At 42.0% G+C, this 23,542-nt stretch overlaps 2 protein-coding genes across 4 annotated transcripts in view; both read left to right on the forward strand.

Annotated features, from left to right (window-relative positions):
• The window catches only part of AMACR (alpha-methylacyl-CoA racemase), a gene marked incomplete at its 5' end in the record, with an annotated part of 13,443 nt that extends 3,083 nt beyond the window's left edge, over positions 1–10,360 (forward strand). Inside the window, 3 exons of the mRNA XM_008585122.1 lie at positions 678–838; positions 5,587–5,773; positions 9,107–10,360. Of these exons, the coding sequence (XP_008583344.1) occupies positions 678–838; positions 5,587–5,773; positions 9,107–9,516 (758 nt within the window). The remainder of the gene's footprint in view (positions 1–677; positions 839–5,586; positions 5,774–9,106) is intronic.
• Positions 10,361–18,987: 8,627 nt separating this feature from the next.
• SLC45A2 (solute carrier family 45, member 2) overlaps positions 18,988–23,542 on the forward strand; it is a 32,528-nt gene continuing 27,973 nt past the window's right edge. For all 3 annotated transcript variants that reach the window (XM_008585117.1, XM_008585118.1, XM_008585119.1), the window contains exons 1-2: positions 18,988–19,464; positions 21,261–21,437. In XM_008585117.1, coding sequence (XP_008583339.1) covers positions 19,080–19,464; positions 21,261–21,437 — 562 coding nt within the window. In that variant the 5' untranslated portion in view covers positions 18,988–19,079. The remainder of the gene's footprint in view (positions 19,465–21,260; positions 21,438–23,542) is intronic.

Raw genomic sequence — 23,542 nt, forward strand, 5'->3', positions numbered from 1 at the left:
TTTTTTTTTTTTTTTTTTTTTTTTTTTTTTTTTTTTTTTTTGTCTTTTGTCTTTTTCCGTGTCCGGCAACGGATTGCAACCCTCAGTGTTGTCCCCGTACCGGACCGGGGACCGGCAACGGGATTGCAACCCTCGGTGTTGCCCCCGCGCCTCGCTCAGCCAGTGAGCGGGAACCGGTCTGTATGTGGGATCCGAACCCTCAGGCGGGAGCGCCGCCGCACTTCCCAAGTGGTGCACTTATCCAGTGCGCCACCGGGCCGGCCCTCATGTCTGCTTTAAAGTTAATCCCTTTCTTTTTCTTGTGTGCAATTATTTTCTTGCATCTCTCTCTAATAAGAATAAAAGTACATTATATCATTTTAAAGACACAAAATAAATGATAGTAATCATTTCCCCCCCCAAAAAAACTCATGAGTTAAAACAGCAATAAAATTTTGAAAATGTCAGTTGGAATACAGTTCCAGAGAGGAAAAAACCAACAAAAAAAGGAGCCTAGGTTGAGGGAAAGCCTGGTCATAAGTATGCTGAATAGGTTCATATTTTGAAAAGTATTATATATTAGTATTTACTTAGGTCAACGACTAGAGAGATTGATTATTCCTCTAAGACGTTCATGTATTCATTTAAAAGAGACATTATATTTAAAGGAGATGTTAAATTTGGTTTTGGTGACGTAGGTGTTCTATCAAAAATTGGCAGAAGTGGTGAGAATCCATATGCCCCGCTGAATCTCCTGGCAGACTTTGGTGGCGGTGGCCTCATGTGTGCATTGGGCATCGTGATGGCTCTTTTTGAACGCACACGCTCTGGCAAAGGTCAGGTCATTGATGCAAACATGGTAAGTATTAATTGGGGGAAATGATTAGCCTCCCACTTGTTCCTAAGTGTGATATATGGCTGCCTCAAATCCTTTTCTGAACAAGACAGGAGATAAATGAAATTTAAAGTTTGAATCCAAGCTACCAAGGATATCCTTTTCTTTAAAATAGTCTCATATCCTTTGTATATGTCAGAGTGTCACATTTTGATCATCTGTCTGTGGAGTCAATTCTCTCAATTTTTTGTGACTCATCTGATTCCTATGTTGTAGTTCAATAATTTCCCCCAAATTACCTCTTGTGCTTAGAATATAGTTTTCAAGCAATCTTTATTTGAAACTGAGTTCAAGAAGTCTCTCAGCAGGAAAAGAAGATTCTTAAGGATGCTAAAGGCAAATGGACCTTCCTGTCTAGACTTTCCTGCTGCATTTTGGAGGGGATGCCCCTATGTCACAGTGCTTCTATTTGTTCCCTGTCATACATTGAGTGCTTGCCTCATGCTCTGCTAGGCACTTTCCCTGTGTGATCTCTTCTAATCCTCAAAACAATGACTTCATTTGGAATACGTTGTTATTATAAAGAGGAGGAAACTGAAGCATAGTCATTTGCCCAAGGCCTCACAGCTAGTTGGTAAGAGAGCCCAACCCAGCACCACTGCACATCTATCTACCTCTTCACAAACATTTGAAGGTAGGATGGAGAATGGATTTCAAGCAGACAAGATTGGAGTCAGAGAAATCATTTACTGGGTTATTGCTGAGACGTAAGGGCAAGTACTAAAGCAGTTAATAGTGGGGTGGGTTTGGATTTAAGGGATATTGGAGATGTAAAATTACTGGGATTTGATGATGGATTAGCAGGAAGGAAGAGGGGTGAATCAAGAATGGCTCTCCCTCCCCCCCATTTCTGGCTTGGATGACCTGGTGGATGGTGTCACTGGCACCCTGGGGGAAGACTGCTGAAGGATAAGGCAGTGTGGAGCAGTGGTCCAGAGCACAGACATTGCTAGCTGACCTCTTCCATCTCAGCTCTGCCATTTACTAGCTCTGTGATCTTGGGTAAGTTACTTAACATCTCTGTGCCTCAGTTTCCTTTGTAAAATGGTGATAATAATGGTATCTACCTCATAACATTGTTACAGAATTAAATGAGTTCATCCATTCTTCAGTGTGTAAACAGTGCCTGGCATAGAGCAGGCACTCTGTAAGTTTGTTATTGTGATTATTTTTTTTTAGAAGAAAAATAATTCAGTTTTGGTCATTTCAAGTTTGAAGTGCCTTTCAGATGGGATACTTGAGGTTAGGCACTAGAAACAGATTTTGGAGTCATTTGGGAATCATTTGGGAGCCATGTGAGACCATGTGGTCCACTAGGGGTGGGAACAGAAAATCTGCATTTAAGGAGTGAGTGTCCAGGAAGAAGAGAAGCAATGGCTTCAAGAGCTAAGTGGAGATGCAGAAGGAAGTGTTGTCATGGAAATTCAGGAGAGAGAAAGTGCCAAGAAAAAAGGAATGGTCCAAGGATCAGATGTTATTGGACACCTCAGGAGTTTAAAGACTGAGCAGTGTAAATTGGATTGGGTCACCAGTGACCTTTGCAAAGTCCATTTCCTACCAGAATCTCCTCATCTCCAGAGCCTTGACTGGCTGCCTCCTTCTCCTCACAGGTGAATCATGCCTAGCCCTGTACTGCATCCACCTGTGATACTGTCATCAGGGCACATCTCACATTGTCCTTCATGTCCCTGTCTGATGTGTATTTCAGCAGGAGCATAGTTATTAAGTATTTGTTTTGTATATCCAGCTCCTGGATCAGCATGGCAGAGTCGCAGCATGAAATAGCAGTGGCAGCTTTACACTGCTGCCCACCAGCCACCAAGCTCCATGCCTCATGTACAGCTTCCCTCCGTGGCCCACGCTACTTCCTGAGGGAGATATGCTCACTCTTATTTGGCTCTGGAGGTGTGAAAGCTTGAGAGGTTGACTGCCTTCTTCTAAAGCAGGTGGCTGGGAAGGATCAGAAGCAGCAGACGCAGGCAGCCTGACCCTGCAGCCCATCCAGTTAATCACTTCCCTCTCCTGCCCCCAACCTAAGAGGAGTGAACTAAGCACAAACATAGGGCCTTTGGAGAATTAAAGTAAATTTTTATCTGGTAATAATTTGAATAATTTGGTAAAGACAGCCAATTGATTATTTATTGTCAAATGTAAACAAAAGGTGATTGCTGCTTTCATCAGAATGTATCTAATCAGAATTACATAATAATTAGAAGATAGTAAGGTTTTAGTGTATATGAAAATATAAACTTTGTTTAGGGCTCATGTTCATATTAGGGGAGAGTGAGTGTTCACTAATTACTTAAGGCCAAAAGGATTAGTAAATCATATTTGTGACTTCATTGCTGGGAATCGTTGCAACACAAACAGTTGTAGGGGAGGCAGACACCTTGTTATTGGCCAGTAGTTTTCACATTATTTTGACGCCAGCATCCTTGACCCAGGCCCACCTGTGAAGACCTGAAGTGTGTCTTTTCATGTGCTGTTTCCTTGGAAACTGTAGATTTAAGATAACTATGGAATGTGGGGTCTGTCTAGCTGTATTTATCCCCAATCTAGGGGAGTGCACCTGCCCCAGGGGTGCTGTGAGTTGGCATGCAGGCTGCTGGCCTTCCTGATGAGAAGTATAAAGGTGGGTGGAAACTGAGGCTGCAGTTTCTCTGTGTCTGGGGGCTCTCGTCTGTGGTGGCAGCATGCACAGGAGAGGCCGTGTGCTGAGTAGCCACTGCCATGCCTGCGTCTCTTGTCCCATATCCTTCTGTGATGCTGGGTAAAGGTAGGGCTAGATTATAGCCTGTGTGTGTGTGCTGAGTGGTCCAGACTGGACCCATTAAGTCTGCTAGTGCATCTGCTTTCAACAGTCTCATCAGGACATCCAGCATATAAAGGAGATTAGACGGAGTATTAGCATAAATCTATTTTATGTTTACATAGTCAGTGTTTACATATTATGCTGTCAGACCAATGAAGCAGTTTTGATAAGCACAGACACTTAAAATTAGGGCTTATGGATGAGAGTCTTATCACTTCTAGTATTCAGTTTATTACTACATTTTGTTTTGGCCCAGTGTTAGGAAATCCTGAGTCACCAAGCTTAGTTAAGAATGCCTATAGTTTTTAAGTATCTTGCTTAAAGTTCCAGATTACATTTCATTTATGACGAGGCAGAACAGAAATATTTTGTTTCAAGGTTTACTCACTACAGTACCTAAAAACTTCTCATGATCTTTGGCTTGAATATGAAAGTCAGATAAGCATGTTCAAAACTGTCAGAAGTCTGTGTAGCACTGTATGACACCCAAGTTGCTTTGAGCTCACTTGTTACTGCCCCATTAACTCTTAGGCTCTGACAGCAGCAAGGCCTGAGCAGAAAGCAGGCACTTGCTTATTATGGTAGACACTAACTAGTTCGGTTTTGTATGAGCAAGCCCAGATTAGGAGGGGGAAAGGTCCATGTAGAACAAAAGTTCTTAATGGTGTTTCAATTGCAATGTCAAATTTATGCAAAATTGGAGGGAAGAAGCTTTATTTTAAGGTCTAATAACAAATGTTAATGATTGAGTCTCTGGTGTGTCAGAATTTGGTATAGGATACATCTAAATGTGTACGTACTTAAATAACAACGTACAAACATAGGATATATTTAAAATAGTGCACATATATATGTATATGTATGTATGCATGTCATTATGTGTGTGTGTGTATGTGTGTGTGTGTGTGTGTGTGTGTAAATGTGGGAACACTGTATGATTGTAACCCAGTCTCAAAAAAAAGCATCACCATAGCCACTTACATGAACTCAGCTATTTGGTGATGACAGATGTCACAGCCATAAATTCAGGTGTGCATGAGATTTCAAGTTAAAAGGGTAAATTGGTTTGTATCCAAAGATATATTTTGTGGTTGTTTCACAGCCAGTGACTGAGAAATTCCACCAGCAATTGGAGTGGGGCCCTCAATGGTAACCTCTGAGGCAAAGATGATTTGACAGCCTTCTCCTCAGTCCCATTTGAGTTTGAGCCTGAGCGTGTGAATCCACTCCTGTCACTTGAGGACTCAGTGGGAAGGTGGCTTTCCCAAACTAGTTTGTCTGGACTCAGAAAATCCATGAACTGACCACCCATATTGTTATGTTTATTTTGCAACTTTCTAGTGATTATTAAAGATATGATATATTAAAACTCAAATATAGTTTTCTTGGGATTGTAGTCAAGCTAGAATAAGTGAAATTTAACTATAATGAGATTAACCTTTAAAATATGATATATTTGCTATATCTGTGTGTATGTGTTCATAAGTATTGAGATCAGAGATGGATTTTAAAAACCTTTTTCTTTATTTTTAACTTTTTATCCTAGCAGTTTTAAAAATATATAAAGGTAGAGAGAATAGTATAATGAACTTCCATGTACCCTCATCTAGCTTCAAAAATTATCACCAGGAACATTTCACCAGTATTACTTGAAAAGAAGAACAGAAGTAGTTTCTTCTAAGTCTTACTGTATTTCCTGAACTGAATAGTGCAGCCAATTGTTATTTTATCATAAACCCACTCTCACTCACTTTCTGGAAATACCAAAGAAGTTGTTATAATCTTCTATACTCTGAGATAAGCATTTTTACACAGATATTTTAAAAAAAACCTAAATATAAATTAATCTTGCTTTTATACTTAATTATCTGCATTTGTATTGCATTCTGCTTCTTCAAAGGTGGAAGGAACAGCATATCTAAGTTCTTTTCTGTGGAAAACTCAAAAATTGGGTCTATGGGAACAACCTCGAGGACAGAACCTATTAGACGGCGGAGCACCTTTCTACACTACTTACAGGACGGCGGATGGGGAGTTCATGGCTGTGGGAGCCATAGAACCCCAGTTCTACGAGCTGCTGATCAAAGGTGGATAACCTTCACGTGCCTCCCCCACAGCTCTTCTCCTGTGGATATTATTTAGCCTCTATTTTGGGACCTTTTGAAATTCATGATGCTTTTTTATTATGTATGCACTTTTTAATTAGCCTAATTGTAGCCATCAATATATTGTGGGCCATTTTCCTCATCTTTTAAATTGACAGGTAATTTTACTGGTCTATAAAATAGCTGAGGGTTTAAAAAATAGTAATCCCTTTTATGTGATGTTCAGTACTTTTATTACATTTCTTCCCTTTTAGTGTTGGATATTTATTTTGCTTTTGTGTGCCCAGATCCTATTCTTCCCTGTAAAAAATGATCTACTGGCTTCTGATCCTTGATAGATGTCTCTTGTACTTCAATGTCAGGTGTCACCAGAGCATAGAGAAACTTTGGCAAATGATATTCTGTTGGAATAGGTTACTATCACTTGATGCCTTGCAGTTTACCTTTCTTGCAGATTCTTGCTTTTTTGCATGTTGCCACATGTTAGCAGGAAAGTTTGAGATCTCTTCTTCCCTAATTAAATGATTGGACTGGAGTTATTTTGTCCCTGAGAAAGGTTTGAATTTCAAGTTCACTCTACAGATAATGTAGTATCTAAGAAGTTTTAGAATATACTCCAAAGTGATATGAGAAGCTGATCATAGTGCATTTATATTTCTACTTTGCAGTTTCATTGTTACATTTGGTAGCTTTTCAGATGCAATATACTACTCAAAGTTATTTACATATAGCTGGAATGATTGTTTTTGCAAGAATCAGAAAGCACTAACTCAAATATAGTTGGAAAAATTATAGAACAGAATGGTTTATCTAGATTATGTAGGATACCTTTTTGTCCAGAAATTAAAACTAAGAACAGAGACTTAATTTAAAATTCTGGACTGAACAATGCTATATGAAAGGCCAAATGGTGGGAGCAGCATGCTTGGGTGCAGAGTCCCAGAAAGCAACAGAGACACAGTACGGTGGAGTTTGAACCTTACAAAAACCTTGTATAGTTATATAGAGAATTTAAATATAATAATATAGTAGACTAAACTTTAGTCAGCTTTTTATTATCACCATTCACAGGCACTTCTAAATGACAATGATAAAATATATTCCTTGAAAAAATTTTGTTGGACTGAGTTCTGAACAATTTCTAAAGCTACTGTTAAGTTCTAATGATATATATGTGAGCTTTATTAGCACATTTTTATTACTTATCCTTTAGTACACATAAATTAATTTAGAGAACTCCCTGCTCTACAGTCTCATCTCAATATTTTCTTCTAAAAGTTTTATAGTTTCAGTTCTCACATTTAGGTCTTTGATCATTTGGAGTTAATTTTTGTATATGGGATGAGGTTAGGGGTTCAACTTTATTCTTTTGCATAGGGCTGTCCACTTTTCTTAGCACCCTTTGTCGAAAAGACTATTCCTTCCTCACTGAATGTTCTTGGCATTTTTGTCAAAAAATCAATTGACCATAATTTATTTTTGGACTTTCAAAGACTCCATTGTTCTATATGTCTGTCCATATGTCAGTGTTACACTTCTTGGTCACTGTAGCTTCGGAGTAAGTTTGAAATTGGGAAATATGAGCCCTTCAACTTTGTTCTTTTTCAGGATTGTCTTGGCTTTTCAGGGTCTCTTGCATCCATATTAATTTTAAGATCAGCTTGCCAATTTCTGCAAAAAGGGGAGCAGTGATTTTGATAGGGATTATATTGAATTTGTACATTAATCTGGGGAGTATTGCCATTTTAACAATATTAGGCCTTTTGATTATGACCATAGATTGCTCTCCATTTACTTAGGTCTTCTTTAATTTCTTTCAGTGATGCTTTGTAGTTTTCAGTGTACAAGTCCTGCACTTCTCTGGTTAAATCTATTTTGAAGAATATTATTCTTTTTGATGTTACTGTCAGTGGAGACATTCATTGCTAGTGTATAGAAATGCAGTTGGTTTTTGTATATTAATCATATATCCTACAACCTTATTAAGCTTGTTTATTAGTTCTAGGTGTGGATCTTTGAGTTTATCTTACTTGAGTTCCTTTAGCTTCTTGGATATGCAAATTAGTGCTTTTCATCAAATTTGGTAATTTTTCAGATGTTATTTCTTTAAGGATTCTTTCTGTTCTTTCTCTCTTCTCCTTTTGAGACTCCTTTAATGCATATGTTGGTATGCTTGATTGTGTCTCATAAGTCCCTGAGGCTCTGTTTATTTTTCTTATTCTTTTTACTTCCTTAGACTACATAATGTCAGTTGACCTGTCTTTAAGTTCATTGATTCTTTCTCCTGCCATTTCATATCTGCTGTTGAGATTATTACCCTTTAGTGAATTTTTCATTTGTTATTGTACTTTTCAACTTAAAATATTATTCATAAGGAAAAGGGTCTTTTATTGTCATTTGACACTTAGCCATCCATATTTAAAAATCCTCATGTGAGGGAAGAAAAGTGACATTTACATCATACCCCTGTAAAGTGGCCCTTTGGGTGTAATTTAATCAGCACTGGAGTTCAGGAATATCTGCAGGAGTAGGTTCATGTAATCAATAAAAGAAGCACAGATCAGGTCATGAGCTAAAGAAGCCATCCTTCCTGTGAAGTCCCCAGGTGGATGCTTCATGTTCTCTGCACTGTGGTGTTGATGGGCCTGTCAGGCCCTTCCATGCCTGAGAGAAAAGTGTGCATGCCCCACTGTGGACTGGCTGGCTAACTCTCTGTCATGGTTGCTGTAGGATGGCTTGATGAGTCTTTGGCTCCCTTATAAGGCCTTTGTTCCTAGTTCAAAGCCCTTTTTGAGCTCTTTTATTTTGCCAAAATAAAGAGAAATGAATAGTATTTTATAAAACTGCAATCCTGAATTTAATCACTTCTCTTTGGGCTTCTTCTTTGAAAACTGAGATAGTCATGTGTATAAAATTGTTTAAATTTTGTTTTATAGGCTTTAGGTACATTATATAAAGTGTGGGGTTGTTTTAATTCGATATGACAGATGATAACATCCTGAGAAAAAAATTTTTAAACCTTCTTGGAGGGAAGAAATCGATTTCTGGAAACTAGGCCATTAAAAATAGACCATTTTTGATGCAATGTAAATAATAAAATCTTGGCATTGACAAGTCTACTTTGAGTCCTACTACCCTTCCTACCTCTCCCCTCTCCAGCCTTTGGTTCCAGCTTCAAATAGACTTTGAATTCTTCTCTTGACTCATTTGAAAAACCCTTGTAAAATATCTTATTTGGGACAGTATGGTAGGCTCAAAATTCATTTTCATTGATTGTAAAGCATAATAATTTAAAAAATTGCATTTTCCTCTCAGGTCTTGGACTAAAGTCTGATGAACTTCCCCATCAAATGAGCATGACTGACTGGCCAGAAATGAAGAAGAAATTTGCAGATGTATTTGCAAAGAAGACAAAGGCAGAGTGGTGTCAGATCTTTGATGGCACAGATGCATGTGTGACCCCAGTGCTGACTTTTGAAGAGGTTGTCCATCACGCTCATAACAAAGAACGGGGCTCGTTTATTACTGATGAGGAGCAGGGCGTGAGTCCCCGCCCTGCACCTCTGCTATCGGGCACTCCAGCCATACCTTCTTCCAAAAGGGATCCTTTACTAGGAGAACACAGTGAAGAGATACTTAAGGAATTTGGGTTCAACCAGGAAGAGATTGATCAGCTTTATTCAGATAAAATCATTGAAAGTAATAAACTAAAAGCTAATCTCTAATTTTCAGGCCCACAGTTCAAGTGAATTTGAATATTGCATTTACATAATAGAATAATACATAAAATTGTATGCATGAAAACATGGAAGAACAGTATTGCAGTGGTCCAACTATTTTAATCAAGAAACAGCCAGAGACTCTGATTGCACACTAATGATTGAATTCTGAAAATGGTTATCATCAGGGCTTCTGATTTAGGAATTTAGGATTTTTGTGTACTTGTACTAAATTGTAGCAGTTTTTCTGCCTTCTAATTTACTTGATAGAATGTTGATATCATGAATTTGCTGATATTAAAATGCTTATATATGTATATTTTAAATGAATATAATGCATTTTTATTAAATAAATTTTTTTCTCTTAAAATGTACATGTGCTTTTAAGTTTGTGAAAAGCTTTCAAGAACGTCATTTAAATACCATTTCAGTCACAATTTGTGATTCATTGAAATATTTTCAGCTCTACTGTTTACTAAAACTAATGATCTTAGATGGAAAAGTCTGACCCTTTTAATTTGACAAGGAAATCATTCAGTCAGTGTCTTTGGATTGGAATATTAGCAAATATTCTTGAGGTTTCCTTCCGATAACTCCCACTGCCCTTCTAGACTGCTCTACTGGGTACCCGACTCCTCCACATGGCTTCCTGTTAGCATCACGCAACCTTGCCTCTTTTTCTCAGTAAATTGCACCATCATCCATTTGAAAGTCCTGCTAGGCACTTCCTCCTCTCTTATCAGTCTCCTGCTTCCACTCCTGTCATGTCTCCCTCTGTACCCAGTAGTCCCTTGGCTTACCCCTTTCTTCATTTAGGCCTTGTCGGGCCTTAAAAACTAACGCCACCTTAAGTGACATTACAAGCGGCGCCATTATGGGCCCACAAGGGCATATTAATGTGGCAGCCTAAGACCACGCCGGGAGGAAGTAGGGTGGGAGTGTCTGCAGAAACCTTGCCTTAGCCCTTATTGGCCAAATACGTGCTTCCGTGCTCGTGAACACTGCATGATTGCAATAGCTAGGCATTGAGACAGGTTGTATGCTCTTGACCTTTAAGCTGATAGGATTATGTAAAAAACCTCACTTCCCCATTTGCCTTTAAAAGCAAGTGCTTGTGTGCTAATAAACGGAACTGCTCGACAGAACCCCTGCCGCATCTGAGTGTCCTTTAACTGGGCTGGTTGGGGCCGGCGGTGTGCTCACCTCTCTTCACGGCTCTCTTCCCCCATCTCCTTCCAAAGGGGGCCGGAGGGAAAGAGGAATCTGGGCCATTCGCTCGCCCACCAAAAGGAACGAGGCTAGGGCTGTTCGGGTCAGCCGGTGGTGGATCCGACAGAGTGGTGCCCCATGTGAGGCATTTTTTAAAACTCGTGGGTGAAAGTCGAGCGGGTGAGGCCCCCGGCTGCTCGGTCCTGAAAGATGGTCGACGAAGGGTGATCAACGAGCGGAGTGGCCCCCTCAACCGCGGTAGTCACCATGAAGTAATCCACCTGCGTGTCAGGGTGAGTACCATAACAGGGGGAAGTCCCTGCACTTCTCTGCCCTGTTGCTCCCTTTGTCCCTTCCACACAGGGCAACATGGGAGGCGTGTGTGGAAAGAATGATGAGACTGCTTGCAAGGCTCTAAAGTACATGTTAAAAAGCAGAGGCCTATAAATATCTGACTCCACGGCCACCAATGCCTGGCGTCATGTGGTGCAGGTGGCCCCTTGGGCACCTTCATCCAACTTGTTCTCATATGAGACTTGGGATCGGGTTCAGATTCTGGCCAGAAAGAATGAGATTAGTCATGGGCTAGACCCCCACCCCTTAGGGTTCTACCCAACCATCTCTGCCCTAAAGCTTTGCTTCTGTCCCGAGCATCAGGAAGGGGCAGAAAGGGATTGGGCGCAGTTTGATGAGGAAAGAAAAAAGGAAACAAAGCTGCCAATGCAAGGCCCTGAGCCTGAGTGATACCTATGCCCCTACCCTGTACCCTCCTCTCCCGTCATACTCACCCCACCAAAGTTTAGCCGAAGGAGAGAAAGCAGCACCTGAAGAAGTGGAGGAGGCTAGTCCACCTTTAAAAACATCCCCGGCACAGCTGAAGGCTTTTCCTGTCATGGCTCACTGGGAATCCCCAGCTGCCCGCAGCCCATGGCGGGGAAGCGGCCCCTCAGGCCTATCTGGTCAACGTTGTAAAAGAACTAAAAAAGGCTGTTGCCGAGGCCAGGACTTTATCCTCAGCCTTGCAGGCTCAGACACAAAACTTAACTGAAGCCTTCAAGGCGTTTACTGCCCTGATCCCCCCAGGAAACAATACTTCCCCACCCTTCAAGGGACAATGTTTTGGTTGTGGAAGACAAGGTCATTTTAAAAGCCAATGTCCCAAGGCTAAAGGCAAAAAAACCCCTATCACACCTAGCTCCCGATGTAAAAAAGGATTACATTGGAAAAAGGACTGTAGGTCCAAATTTGACAAAGCCCCTGGTGGAAATAGGCCGGTCGCTTGGTACCCTTGGGAAGCTCATGACCTTAAAGAGCTGAAAAAGGCTGTTGCAGAGGATGGGCCCAATTCCCCATGGGTAGAAACCATCCTCCTGGGCTTAGCGCACCAACTTTTCACAACCAAGATTGGAAAATGCTCTGTAAGGCTGTCCTCCCCCCAAACTTGTTTATCAAGTTCTGCGCCTTCTTTAAAGAAGAGTGCCATGTGCAGGCAGAGATAAATCAAGCAGTAGCATTGCCCAATGCCACCAACCCCGGACTCACCTTCCCATGGGTCCTTGGCAAAGATTCCTGCGTAGGTGCCAACAAACCCTTTTGCAGCACTATGGCAAATCTCACCTCCCCCAAAACCCAAAACAAGTGGACCCGAAACAAGCGGGCCACAGGGGCAGCTGCGGTGGCCATCAGCTCCCTCTTGGGAGTTATTGGAGCAGGTACCAGGACCGCCAGAATAGCTGTGGCACATCAACAGGTAGCTTCCCTTAGGGAAGCAGTGGACATAGATTTTGGCCGCTTGGAGGTGTCTGTATCACATTTAAAAAAATCACTAACATCACTTTTTGAAGTTGTTTTACAGAATCGACATAGACTAGACCTGTTGTTCTTACAGCAAGGAGGATTATGCGCTGCCCTCTAAGAAGAGTGCTGCTTCTATGCTGACCACTTTGGAATGGTCAAGGATTTCCTAGCTAAGCTTAGAGAAGGGCTAGAAAAGCGCAAAAAAAGAACGTGAAGCCAATAGTAATTGGTTCCAAAGCTGGCTTTCAAGTTCCCCATGGCTCACCACCCTGCTGTCCTCCCTGGCGGGCCCCCTAGCCATTTTCCTTGTCTTAATCATCTTGGGGCCTTAATAAGGCGCAACACTACTTCTCTCGTAATGCTCACCCAGGTGGTAGAGGATAATGAAAGCCCTGACAGCCCTTGGGTCAATATGGCCCTTTAAAAAATCAATGCCAATCTCTAAGGCTCCGCCCCACCCCCGCTTGGCTGGATAGTCAATGACGGGTAAGATTTCCAGAGGGAAACAACCTAAGACAGGCACAGCCACCAGAGGGAATGGAGGCAAGGCTGGGAAGGTTAGCCACCTCCAGCTGCCTTATTAAAACAAAAAGGGGGAATTGTAGGGCCTTAAAAACTAACGCCACTTTAAGTGACATTACAAGCGGCGCCATTATGGGCCCACAAGGGCATATTAATGTGGCAGCCTAAGATCACGCCGGGAGGAAGTAGGGTGGGAGTGTCTGCGGGAACCTTGCCTTAGCCCTTATTGGCCAAATATGTCCTTCCACACTCATGAACACTGCGTTATTGCAATAGCTAGGCATTGAGACAGGTTGCATGCTCTTGACCTTTAAGCTGATAGGATTATGTAAAAATCCTCCCTTCCCCATTTGCCTTTAAAAGCAAGTGCTTGGGGCTGAGCCCGTGGTGCACTCAGGAGAGTGCAGTGCTGGGAGCGCAACAGCGCTCCCTCCGCAGGTTCGGATCCTATATAGGGATGGCCGGTGCGCTCACAGCGCTCACTGGCTGAGCGCAGTGTGCCCACTCTCAAAAAAAAAAAAAAAAAAAAAAAAAAAAAAGCAAGTGCTTGTGTGATAGTAAATGGAACTGCTCGACAGAACCTCCGCCGCATCTGAGTGTCCTTTAACCAGGCTGGTTGGGGCCAGCGGTTGTGCTCACCTCTCTTCACGGGTCTCTTCCCCCGTCTCCTTCCAAAGGGGACTGGAGAGAAAGAGGAATCCGGGCCATTCGCTCGCCCACCAAAAAGAACGAGGCTAGGGCTGTTCGGGTCGGCTGGCGGCAGACCCGACAAGGCCTCAGTCCAAATGTCATCCTATGGAGAGTCCTCTCCTGACCCTGTCTACAATAGCAGCCACTTCATCACTTGCTGTCTCTTCATCCTGTTTCATTTTTCTTCACACAACGTATTACAACTGACATTATTGCTTATTAACCCAGACCCCTTTCCACCAACACACACTAGAATGGAAGCTTTGCGAGGGATTTTGTACATTTTCTTCATTGCTAAATCCCTCGCTCCTAGAATAGTGCTGGGCCTGTAGTGGAAACTTTATTTATTAGACAAATTAATAGTGAAGTGCTGTCAGTTCTGCCTTAATACCTCTGGAATCCTTCCCCTCTGACCAGCCCCCATCGCTGTGTCTATTCCAGCCCCTCTTATCTCTTCCCTGGACTACTGCTCAATTACTCTACCTGTCTTTTTTACCTCTAGTATCACTGCCTTTGTTTTTCTTCCCCACCATGTTACTCTACTGGTAATTTGCTGTCACTAAATTAGTCTTTTCAGTCCTGCAAAATTCTTCAGCAGCATTTTTTTTTTCCTGCAGAGTGAAATATAAGCTCATTTATGTAGCATATCAAAAATAAGACTTATGCCTAGCTGTCCAGTCCCATCTCTACCCTCCTGTTCCCCAGCATTTTATAGTGGACTCCCTGAAATTTCTTTCTTTCTTTTTTTTTTTTAAAAAAGATGACCGGTAAGGGGATCTTAACCCTTGACTTGGTGTTGTCAGCACCACGCTCACCCAGTGAGCTAACCGGCCATCCCTATATGGGATGCGAACCCGGGGCCTTGGTGTTATCAGCACCGCACTCTCCCGAGTGAGCCACGGGCCAGCCCCGTCCCTGAAATTTCTAAATATGCTATGGTCTCTTTTGCTTCCATTCCTTTTCATATACTGCATCATTTTCCAGGACTAACAATACCCATTTTGCTCCAGCTTATTGATCTATCCAGCTCAGACTTGGTTTAAACACAGCTTTCTTTGTGAAACTTCCTCTACTCCTCAACCCCAGGGAACTTTGTACAGTGATTATGAACTGTGGAGTCAGAAAGGCCTTGGGTTCAAATCTCACTCCATCATTGTGATGTCTAAGACTGCCTGTGAAGTGCCTGGAACATTCTAGGTGCTCAGTAACTGTTAGCTCCTATTCTTAGGGCTCTTTTACATTTCTGCACTTTGTACATATCTCCAAGGACTGTAGTTGATTTTACTATGGATTGCAAAACTTCACTAGTCCATAGCTCCTAGAATCATCTAGAGATACTGTTAAGACAATTTTCTGGGCCCTACCCCCAGAGATTCTAATACAGTGGATCTAGGGTAGGATTCCAGGTGATTGTAATGTTTATGGTTCAAAGACTGTACTTTGAGTAGCACTGTCCTAGTGGATATGAACCAGTCTTTTTTACCTTGGTTACTGTTATAATAGTTGCTAAAAAAAAAAAAAAAAAAATCTGAATAAACAGATGAATTAATTGACTAATAATCGACTTTACCCAAGATGTTTGAATGAAAAATTGTTTTTTGTAGGTTGTAAGCTTTTAAAGAATGAACGTATATAAGCAAAGTTAGCAGCCTTTGTTAGTGACCTTTACTTTCCTTGTTCTGAAAAGTCTAAGACCCTGTGCAGAAAATGCTATGTGTCCTCTTTTTCCAATAATCTTTTGGTAAACTGTAAATTTAGAAATAAGCAAGGCGGCAGGTAAGAAGAAAATAGAAAGCTTTAAAGAAGGTTGGAAGAGAATCAGGCAATTGAAGATGGCAAATTCTAGCGAAGGAGGTATTAACAATATACATTTATTTATATCCTTTTTATTGAAACATAATTATACATATTTGTGGAGTACAGAGTTGAATATCTATACCTGTGTACAATATGTGATGCTTGAATCAGATATTAGCATGTTCATCATTACAAAACATAATCATTCCTTGTGTCCATTAACCATTCTCACTAACCCCCTTCCACATCTCCCTTTCCCACCTCTAGTAACCACAGTTCTGTTCTCTCTTTTTGAAAGTTCAATATACTATTGTGATTGTTGTATCTTTTTTCTTTTTTATTTATTTGTTTGTTTTTTAGCTTCCACTTATGCACTCTCGTGTTTATGGCAGCTCTGTTTACAATAGCCAAGAGATGGACCCAACCCAAATGTCCATTGACAGATGACTGGAGAAAGAAAATGTGGTATATACACACTCTTTTGATCCTACAATGTAGGCTGTGATGAAATGCCACAGACTGTAGGGTAATAAAACAAGTGACATGAGACAGGTGACTGACTGCATTCAGACCTCTTGTCTCTGTATTCATGCCCTCCCTCTAAGCACATTCCAGGCTACAGTAACAATTACACTGCAATTTATAATTTGCAAAATACTTTCACCTATATTGAATCAGGATGCCTTCAACAGCAAGTAACAATATCCAAAACAATAATGAAATATTTTGGCTCACAACCTAGAGTCCAGAGGAATGGTGACTTTTAGGGTTGCCTGAATCCACTTACTTGGGCCCTGGTTCTCAGCAATTCTCTGGACCCGCAACTTTCCATCCTCCACGCGCTGGCTTCATCCTCATGCTGGTCGCAAATTATGGATCTTGTATCCAAACACAGCAACATCCAGAAGAGAAGATTTCAGGAGCCCACAGCAAACCTTATCTTGTCTCCTTGGGCTTAGTTAAGTCGCAAGCCATTGCTACACCAATCTTTGGCAGAGAAGGTAGGATCATCCTTAGATAAGGCCAGCCTGCTTCTGAAGCTACCCTGGACTCAGCTTCCTGAAGCACATGGGCATGTGAGGGAGGGGTGGATTCCAGAATCTAATCCTGGTTGCACCAGGATGGAGGAGTAGAGAATGGACATTTAGTAGGCAGCCAGTAAGGTCCATTACATACAGCATCTCAATTGCTCTTCAGCAATCACAAGGGGGAAGGTAGGGCAGGTTTCTCCATTTTACAAATGAGAAAACAGAGACTCAGACGGTCCTAAACCTTCTTAGTTCACGTCTCACTTAGCATCTCAGTAATTTTTTCATGGTGCCGAAAGAAATACCTAACACCTTAATTTGTAAATAATTAGGTCCCCCAAACTTAAGTACTTATGTCCTAAGGACTTATTAGCTGTTTGAAAAATACATGTCAATTGAAAGAAAGCACGATAATTTTATTGTTTCATTGTTAATCATAATTACTTACTAATGGGACATATGCACCTGTTGGACACCGAGTGGCTTTTCATGCCTTGGAATCACATTGGACACATCTACCCTCATTTTTCTGTTCCATGCTGATTTTCATACAGTACTTGCTTTTTATCATAATGACTCTGGAAAGGTCATCTTCACAAAATATGAGATCAGTGCAAGGATTGTAGTGCAATCTTATGTTGAAAGCGTGAACTACCTCACACAGTTCATGCGGTATCTGACAGAGGTCAAGTTTCACTGTGTTTACTATGTTCAAATTTTTAAACATCCCAAGGTACCCCTGTGAGTTCAATGTAATGCCCTAGGTGCCTTGGCCACAGTTTGAGAGATACCAGTTTAAGTGATTTGCCCAGAGAAATATGAGGATACTTCAAAAAATTCATAGAAAGATTCATATTATCTTTTATTCTGTTTTTCCATTAACTTTTTGAAGTACCCTCATACAGCTAGGAAGAGGCAAAATCAGAATTTAAACTTTATTATTTTTTTTGTCTTTTTTTTTTTTTTTTTTTGTGTCCGGCAACGGATCGCAACCCTCAGTGTCGCGCCCTTACCGGACCAGGACCGGCAACGGGATCGCAACCCTCGGTGCTGCGCCCACACCTCGCTCAACCAGTGAGCGGGAACCGGTCTGTATGTGGGATCCGAACCCTTGGTGGGAGCGCTGCCGCGCTTCCCAAGCGGCGCACTGTAGCAGTGCGCCACCAGGCCGGCCCAGAATTTAAACTTTAATATTCTGACTTCAAGTATTGCTCTTAAACCATTCTTAGGGCCCTTTCTATAAGATCATGTTTCCCTTCCAACTACGACTTTTCATTTTAACTCAGGGTCCAGCAAGGAAAATATGACCCACTCGAAGTCTTTAAAACAGAGGAAATTTAATATAGGGAATACACAGGTAATAAAAGAGCAGAGAAACCCAGGAGATAGTGAGGAAACACAGATATGAGCAAAAACAGCCAGGACCACTCATATGGCTGCAGGGATGAGGGAAAGGAAATATCACCGGGACCCAGAAACCAAGGTTGCTTGTTGGAAGCTGGGCCCATGGTGGAGATGCAGCCACTGCCAGACACACTTCGGGAAGGAGAAAGGGAGCAGGGGAAAACACCCTGACTTCTACCCTCCTGCCCCCAGTCTTCCTACCAGTGCCCCCCACTGGCCAAATCTACCTAGAAGCCAGAGAGCAAGGGAACCTGGGAAATGTAATCCCCTAAGATAAAGAGCACCCGAGGGACTAGATCTGAGCAAACAGGCAGTTGACTGGCACTACAAAATGTAGTGTATATACTTTGTTCATTCAATAATTCCTTTAGCAAATATTTGTTGAGGACCTGCTAGGTGCCAGATGTCATGCTAGATGTTGAGCAAAATAGACCTCTGCTCTTAAGGGAATCAAAGACTAAATAACATAAGATATAGAATAAACATAGAACTATCTAATTATGAAATGTATAAGTGCAATGTGGGAAAATATCAGGGTGCTATGAGACAGCTAATAATTTGAGGAAGGGAGTGACCTCCCATCATTTTAAGTCTCTTATCTAACTCCTGAGCTGTGTGTGTAGAAAACGTGTAGTCAGGAAAAGACAGTATATCTATAAAAAGTAGTTTATAAAAACATATTGACACACTTATATTTTTGATTTAACCCCTGACTTTGTTATCTCAAAGCCGTGTGTGTGTGTGAGCATGTGTAATAGTGAGAGAGAGAGAGAGAGGGAGAGGGAGAGGGGGAGAGAGAGAGAGAGAGAGAGAGAGAGAGAGAGAGAGAGAGAGAGAGAGAGAAACAGTGCAAAAGAGGATCCCTTTAGAAAAACATTCAAACGTTCTAAGGAGCAAGTGGGCTCCCAGCAGCTAATCTCCGTCACGCTTCCCACTCCACCCCGCCTTCCTCTCATCATAACTTGTGATCTTAGAGGCATGAAAGAATTTGGGCCCCTCCCCCAGCCTGCCCATCTCTGTTGGTTGCTCAGCCAGGCTCCATGTCAAATACAGTTTGGAGCACAAGCCTGAGGAGCACACAGGAGGTGGTGAGCTGGCAGGACGGCTCCTCACCCAGTGGCCATGGATGGCGACTGTGGGCAGGAGGGCACCCACACCTATAAATCCCTAGCTGAGGATGTCCCCTTCAGCTTTGTGGAGCCTCCTAAAAGATCCACGGGCAGACTCATCATGCATAGCATGGCCATGTTTGGCCGAGAGTTCTGCTATGCGGTGGAGGCAGCTTATGTGACCCCAGTCCTGCTCAGCGTGGGCCTGCCCCAGAGCCTGTACAGCATGGTGTGGCTCCTGAGCCCCATCTTGGGGTTCCTGCTGCAACCTGTGGCTGGATCAACCAGCGACCACTGCCGGTCCAGGTGGGGACGCCGGAGACCCTACATCCTCACCCTGTGCCTCCTGATGCTTTTGGGCATGGCTCTCTACCTCAATGGGGATGCTGTTATATCAGGTAAGGGAACTGCACAAAATGGGCAGGCAACAGTAAGTGTCCTAATGTGCAACTCGATAGGAGGAGAACTTGAATTCTTTGACACTTCGTAGAAATTGGTTAGAACTGATGCTCTCTTTCTTAGGTTACCTTGAATGACCCAAATTCTGTGGTTGGGGAGCCTTTATTTTTAGAAACATCAGCATGCATTGTCTTTTATTATTGTGAGGATTTTAAAATAAGACTAAACTTTTACCTGTTTCATCAAATTAAATATTTTTACATGTTTATCAATTGAATTTCTTTTTGAGACCATTTGTGCCCTATATAATATTTGTCAAATTAACCAGCTGCCAAATGGCTCCATAAATATTTACAATAAATCATTTGTGTGTCCAAATAAGAGTTCATTGTTTTCTGTAGAGCCTTTTCATGGGTACAGTGCATCAGCCTGTCAGCTCCAGGGGACATTTTTGCATTGCTAATTCTGGACAAAAACAAACCTATTGATAAGCACTTTTTCTAGACATTAATCAGCCACCAATTAATCAGCCATTGATGGTAGTACACAAAAATTGCATTGAAAAAAGGATTGTAAAACTTCAAAATAGCACACTTTTTAGGCCATTAACTCTCAGGCTGGCAGAATGGATGATTGTGAGGCAGGATAATCAGTCATCATTTGTATATATTTAAAAGAAGGCATAAATGCATAAATGTAGGCCGTTTCTGGAAGAATGAACAAAAAGCTGATAAAATAGCTGCTTCTAGGGAGGAACACTAAAGGATTAGAGGTGGGAAGTGGAGGATAGGTTTGTTTTTCACTTATTTTTATACTGTAATTTTTTTTAAACATGTGCATATATATAACACTATTCTTAAGTTAAAGAATAAATTGAAAGCAGGGGAAATAACAATGTGTCTTCAATAAGGATTTGGTGAATGAATTGCAGTATATCCACAGAATGAATCTTAATCAGCTGTTAGACAACATGAGGTCGTTCTTCATTTACTGAAACTAAAAGATGAAGAGCGGTGGGTATAGATGAGCTCGCACTCCGTGATCTCGTTCACAGGTGTGGCCCTCTGACCTGCGGCATCTGCAGGGTGGTTAGAGATGCAAAGTCTCAGGCCCACCTCAGACCTATTGAATCAGAATCTTGGGAAATAGGACCAGCGACCTGTATTTTAACAAGGTGTCCAAGTGATGGCTAAAAACATGCTAGAGTTTGAGAAGGACTACATTCAGGTACAGTGGTACACCTACACCTATGTGCGGTTGCATGTGTAGAAGTGTATAAAAAGGACGACTGCTGAGGGCTGGGATTTGAAGGTTTTCCCTCAGCTTTTCTATCTCGTTGGTATCGTTAACAACAGACATGCATAATTTTTTATTTAAAAATATATATTTCACATACCAGAAAATTTACCACTGAAGAGTGTACGATTCGGTGCTTTTTAGTATATTCACAAGGTTGTGCAACCATCACCACTCTCTAATTTCAGAACATTATCATCACTCCAAAAAGAAACCCAGTACCCATGGGTTAGTAGTCACGCCCCATTTCCTCCTATGCACCAGCCCCAGGCAACCACTTCCTGTCTCTATAGATTTGTCTTTTCTAGACAAATCTATACTGTTCAAATTTGCATACTTCTCAAATCCTGAAAAAAATAATGAATCTATTTTTATTTCAAAAATAAAGGAAAATGAAGGCAAAGGGAGATGTTTTAACGATAGGAAGTTTTGATGAAAATAAAAAATGCAGATCATCCTAAAGCAGGATTTAGGAGACCAATGTTTATTTCTCTTTCAGCTTTGATTGTTAACCCAAAGAAGAAGCTGGTTTGGGACATAAGCGTCACCATGATAGGTGTGGTTCTCTTTGATTTTGCTGCCGACTTCATTGATGGGCCCATCAAAGCCTACTTATTTGATGTCTGCTCCCATCAGGACAAGGAGAGGGGCCTCCACTACCATGCCCTCTTCACAGGTAGGAGATATTCCATAAAGTCTCTCCTTCAGCTCCCCAGACAGGGACGCTTGTCTGCTGAAGCCATCCGGTATCTCTGCCTGTGGAACTTTTTGAATGAATGGATCAGTTGATGGGATACTCACATCACGAGGGCTCTGTCTCCCAGTGCATATCTTTAAACAGTCTGCTTGTGATTGAGGCTGCAGAGGTTTTGCAAAGGAGATTTACATAAGGGTTTTTTAAAGAACTCTTTGTGGAGAAATTTACAGTTGAAATGAAAAGAAGCTTTTTGCACTTTACTTTTGTTTTATAGCAGTGGATCTCAAACATCAGTAATGCAGCATCAGCATTGCTTAGGCTCTTGTAGAGCATGTAGTTTCCTGGGCCCCTCCTCCAGTTATTCTGATTCGGTGGGTCTGGGGTGGGGCCCCCAAATTTGCATTTTATTTAGTGAAGACCCAAGATGATTTTCTGCAGGTGTTCTAAGAACCATATTTAAAAACATTAGAAACAAACCAAGCAAACAAAACCTCCCATGTCTTAGAGTAAGTTTTAGTGATATACAGTTGGTATTTTCTCAACCTCCTGGTTTGAAAAAGTCTATGCCACAGGACAACCCCAAAAGAGGGGGACTCTCTTTTGATTTCTTGGGGCTGTTGCTGCCCTCCCTTGGGGGCTGTTGGTCATTCATTTAGAGCAATGCTACTTACAGCACCAGTTAGTACTGTGCTAGGATTGGGCAGTGCTACATAAGGCGACAGCAGGATGCTGGCCCAGTAGGGATCGAATCCTGGACATTGGTGTTATTGGCACCACATTCTAGCCAGCTGAGCTAACTGGCCAGCCACTGGGAGGATTTTTATATCTAGAGAAGGCCTCTATCAGCCCACCTCATTTGATTGTCTTCATAGCCCAACCAATGTATTTATTTTATGTTTGGACATATTCTGTCTCCTTCCATGGCCAGGTAGGTACCATGGGAAGAAGGATCTCAAGTTTGTTCACAGTTTCTGTCTCTAGAGCCAAGAGTAGTGTGGGCACACTGAAGCCATTGGGTCAACATCTGTCATTTGATCAAACATTTGAATGGTGAAAACATGAAGGAATGAGGTTGCACCAGCAGAGCCAGTGGTTCCTCCTCCCTGCAGAGAAGGCAGAGGGCAGAAGTCCAGCCTCTGTCACTGGCTCTTGACCTCTGTGACTCATAAGACATGGCCAGGGTTTCACACTTCCCCCCTCACCTCTGCTCTGACCACTTAGCAACCTTGTTCCCTTCCCACCCCATTCTCCATCCGTGTCTCCTAACCCAGGTGCTCCCACCCCACCGGCCTCCCGCGGGCACTGCAGCATGCCCCGCCTACACCTGCCTCAGGGCGTGGCATGAGCTCTCCTGTGCCTGGGACACTGTTCCCCAGATAGTCCATGCTTCATGCCTTTGTTCTACTCGGTGTTCTCAGCAGAAGTCTCCTCATCAATGAGGTCTTTCTTGGCTATCATGTCTAAACTTCTACGAACACTCCTCTCTCTCACCTTATCCTTATTTTTTTCTTCCTAGTGTTTATCACTATCAAATTGGCTATCTATCATCTACCTACCCACCTACCTATTTATCTACCTATCAATCTGTCCATCCATCTGTCTTTTTTTGGTTGTTTTTGTTATCTCTCTCATTCTGGAATGTCAGCTCCAGGTGAGCAGACCCCTGGTTTTGTTCTCTGAATCTTCAGTTCCTGGAACAGTGACTGCTACATAGCTGGTGCTCATTAAATATTGAATGAATATTTATCAAATACCTCAAGTCTGCCAATAACCCTGTATTAGATGTTTTCATTTCCGTTATCTCAACCCTGACAATGGCCTTGTGGGGGTGGTGTGGTTCCCATTTTTCCGACATGAAAACAGAAACTTGGAAGCAGTGGTGTGCTACAGCTGGCTTGTGCTGGCTTGTGAGAATCATCTGTTAAATTTTTAGGAATTTACTGAGCTGGTTGACATCACATAGGTGGCTTGAAATTGGCCACGATGGGAGTATTGAAACTATAGAAATCTGCAAAGCTGCAAATCATGGGTTTTTTTTCCTCTGGGAAGTTGGTGGTTAAACATTTACCTGAAGGGCCGGCCCA

The sequence above is a fragment of the Galeopterus variegatus genome, unplaced genomic scaffold (assembly GCF_000696425.1).
Source record: "Galeopterus variegatus unplaced genomic scaffold, G_variegatus-3.0.2 Scaffold3461, whole genome shotgun sequence".
NCBI lineage: Eukaryota > Metazoa > Chordata > Mammalia > Dermoptera > Cynocephalidae > Galeopterus > Galeopterus variegatus.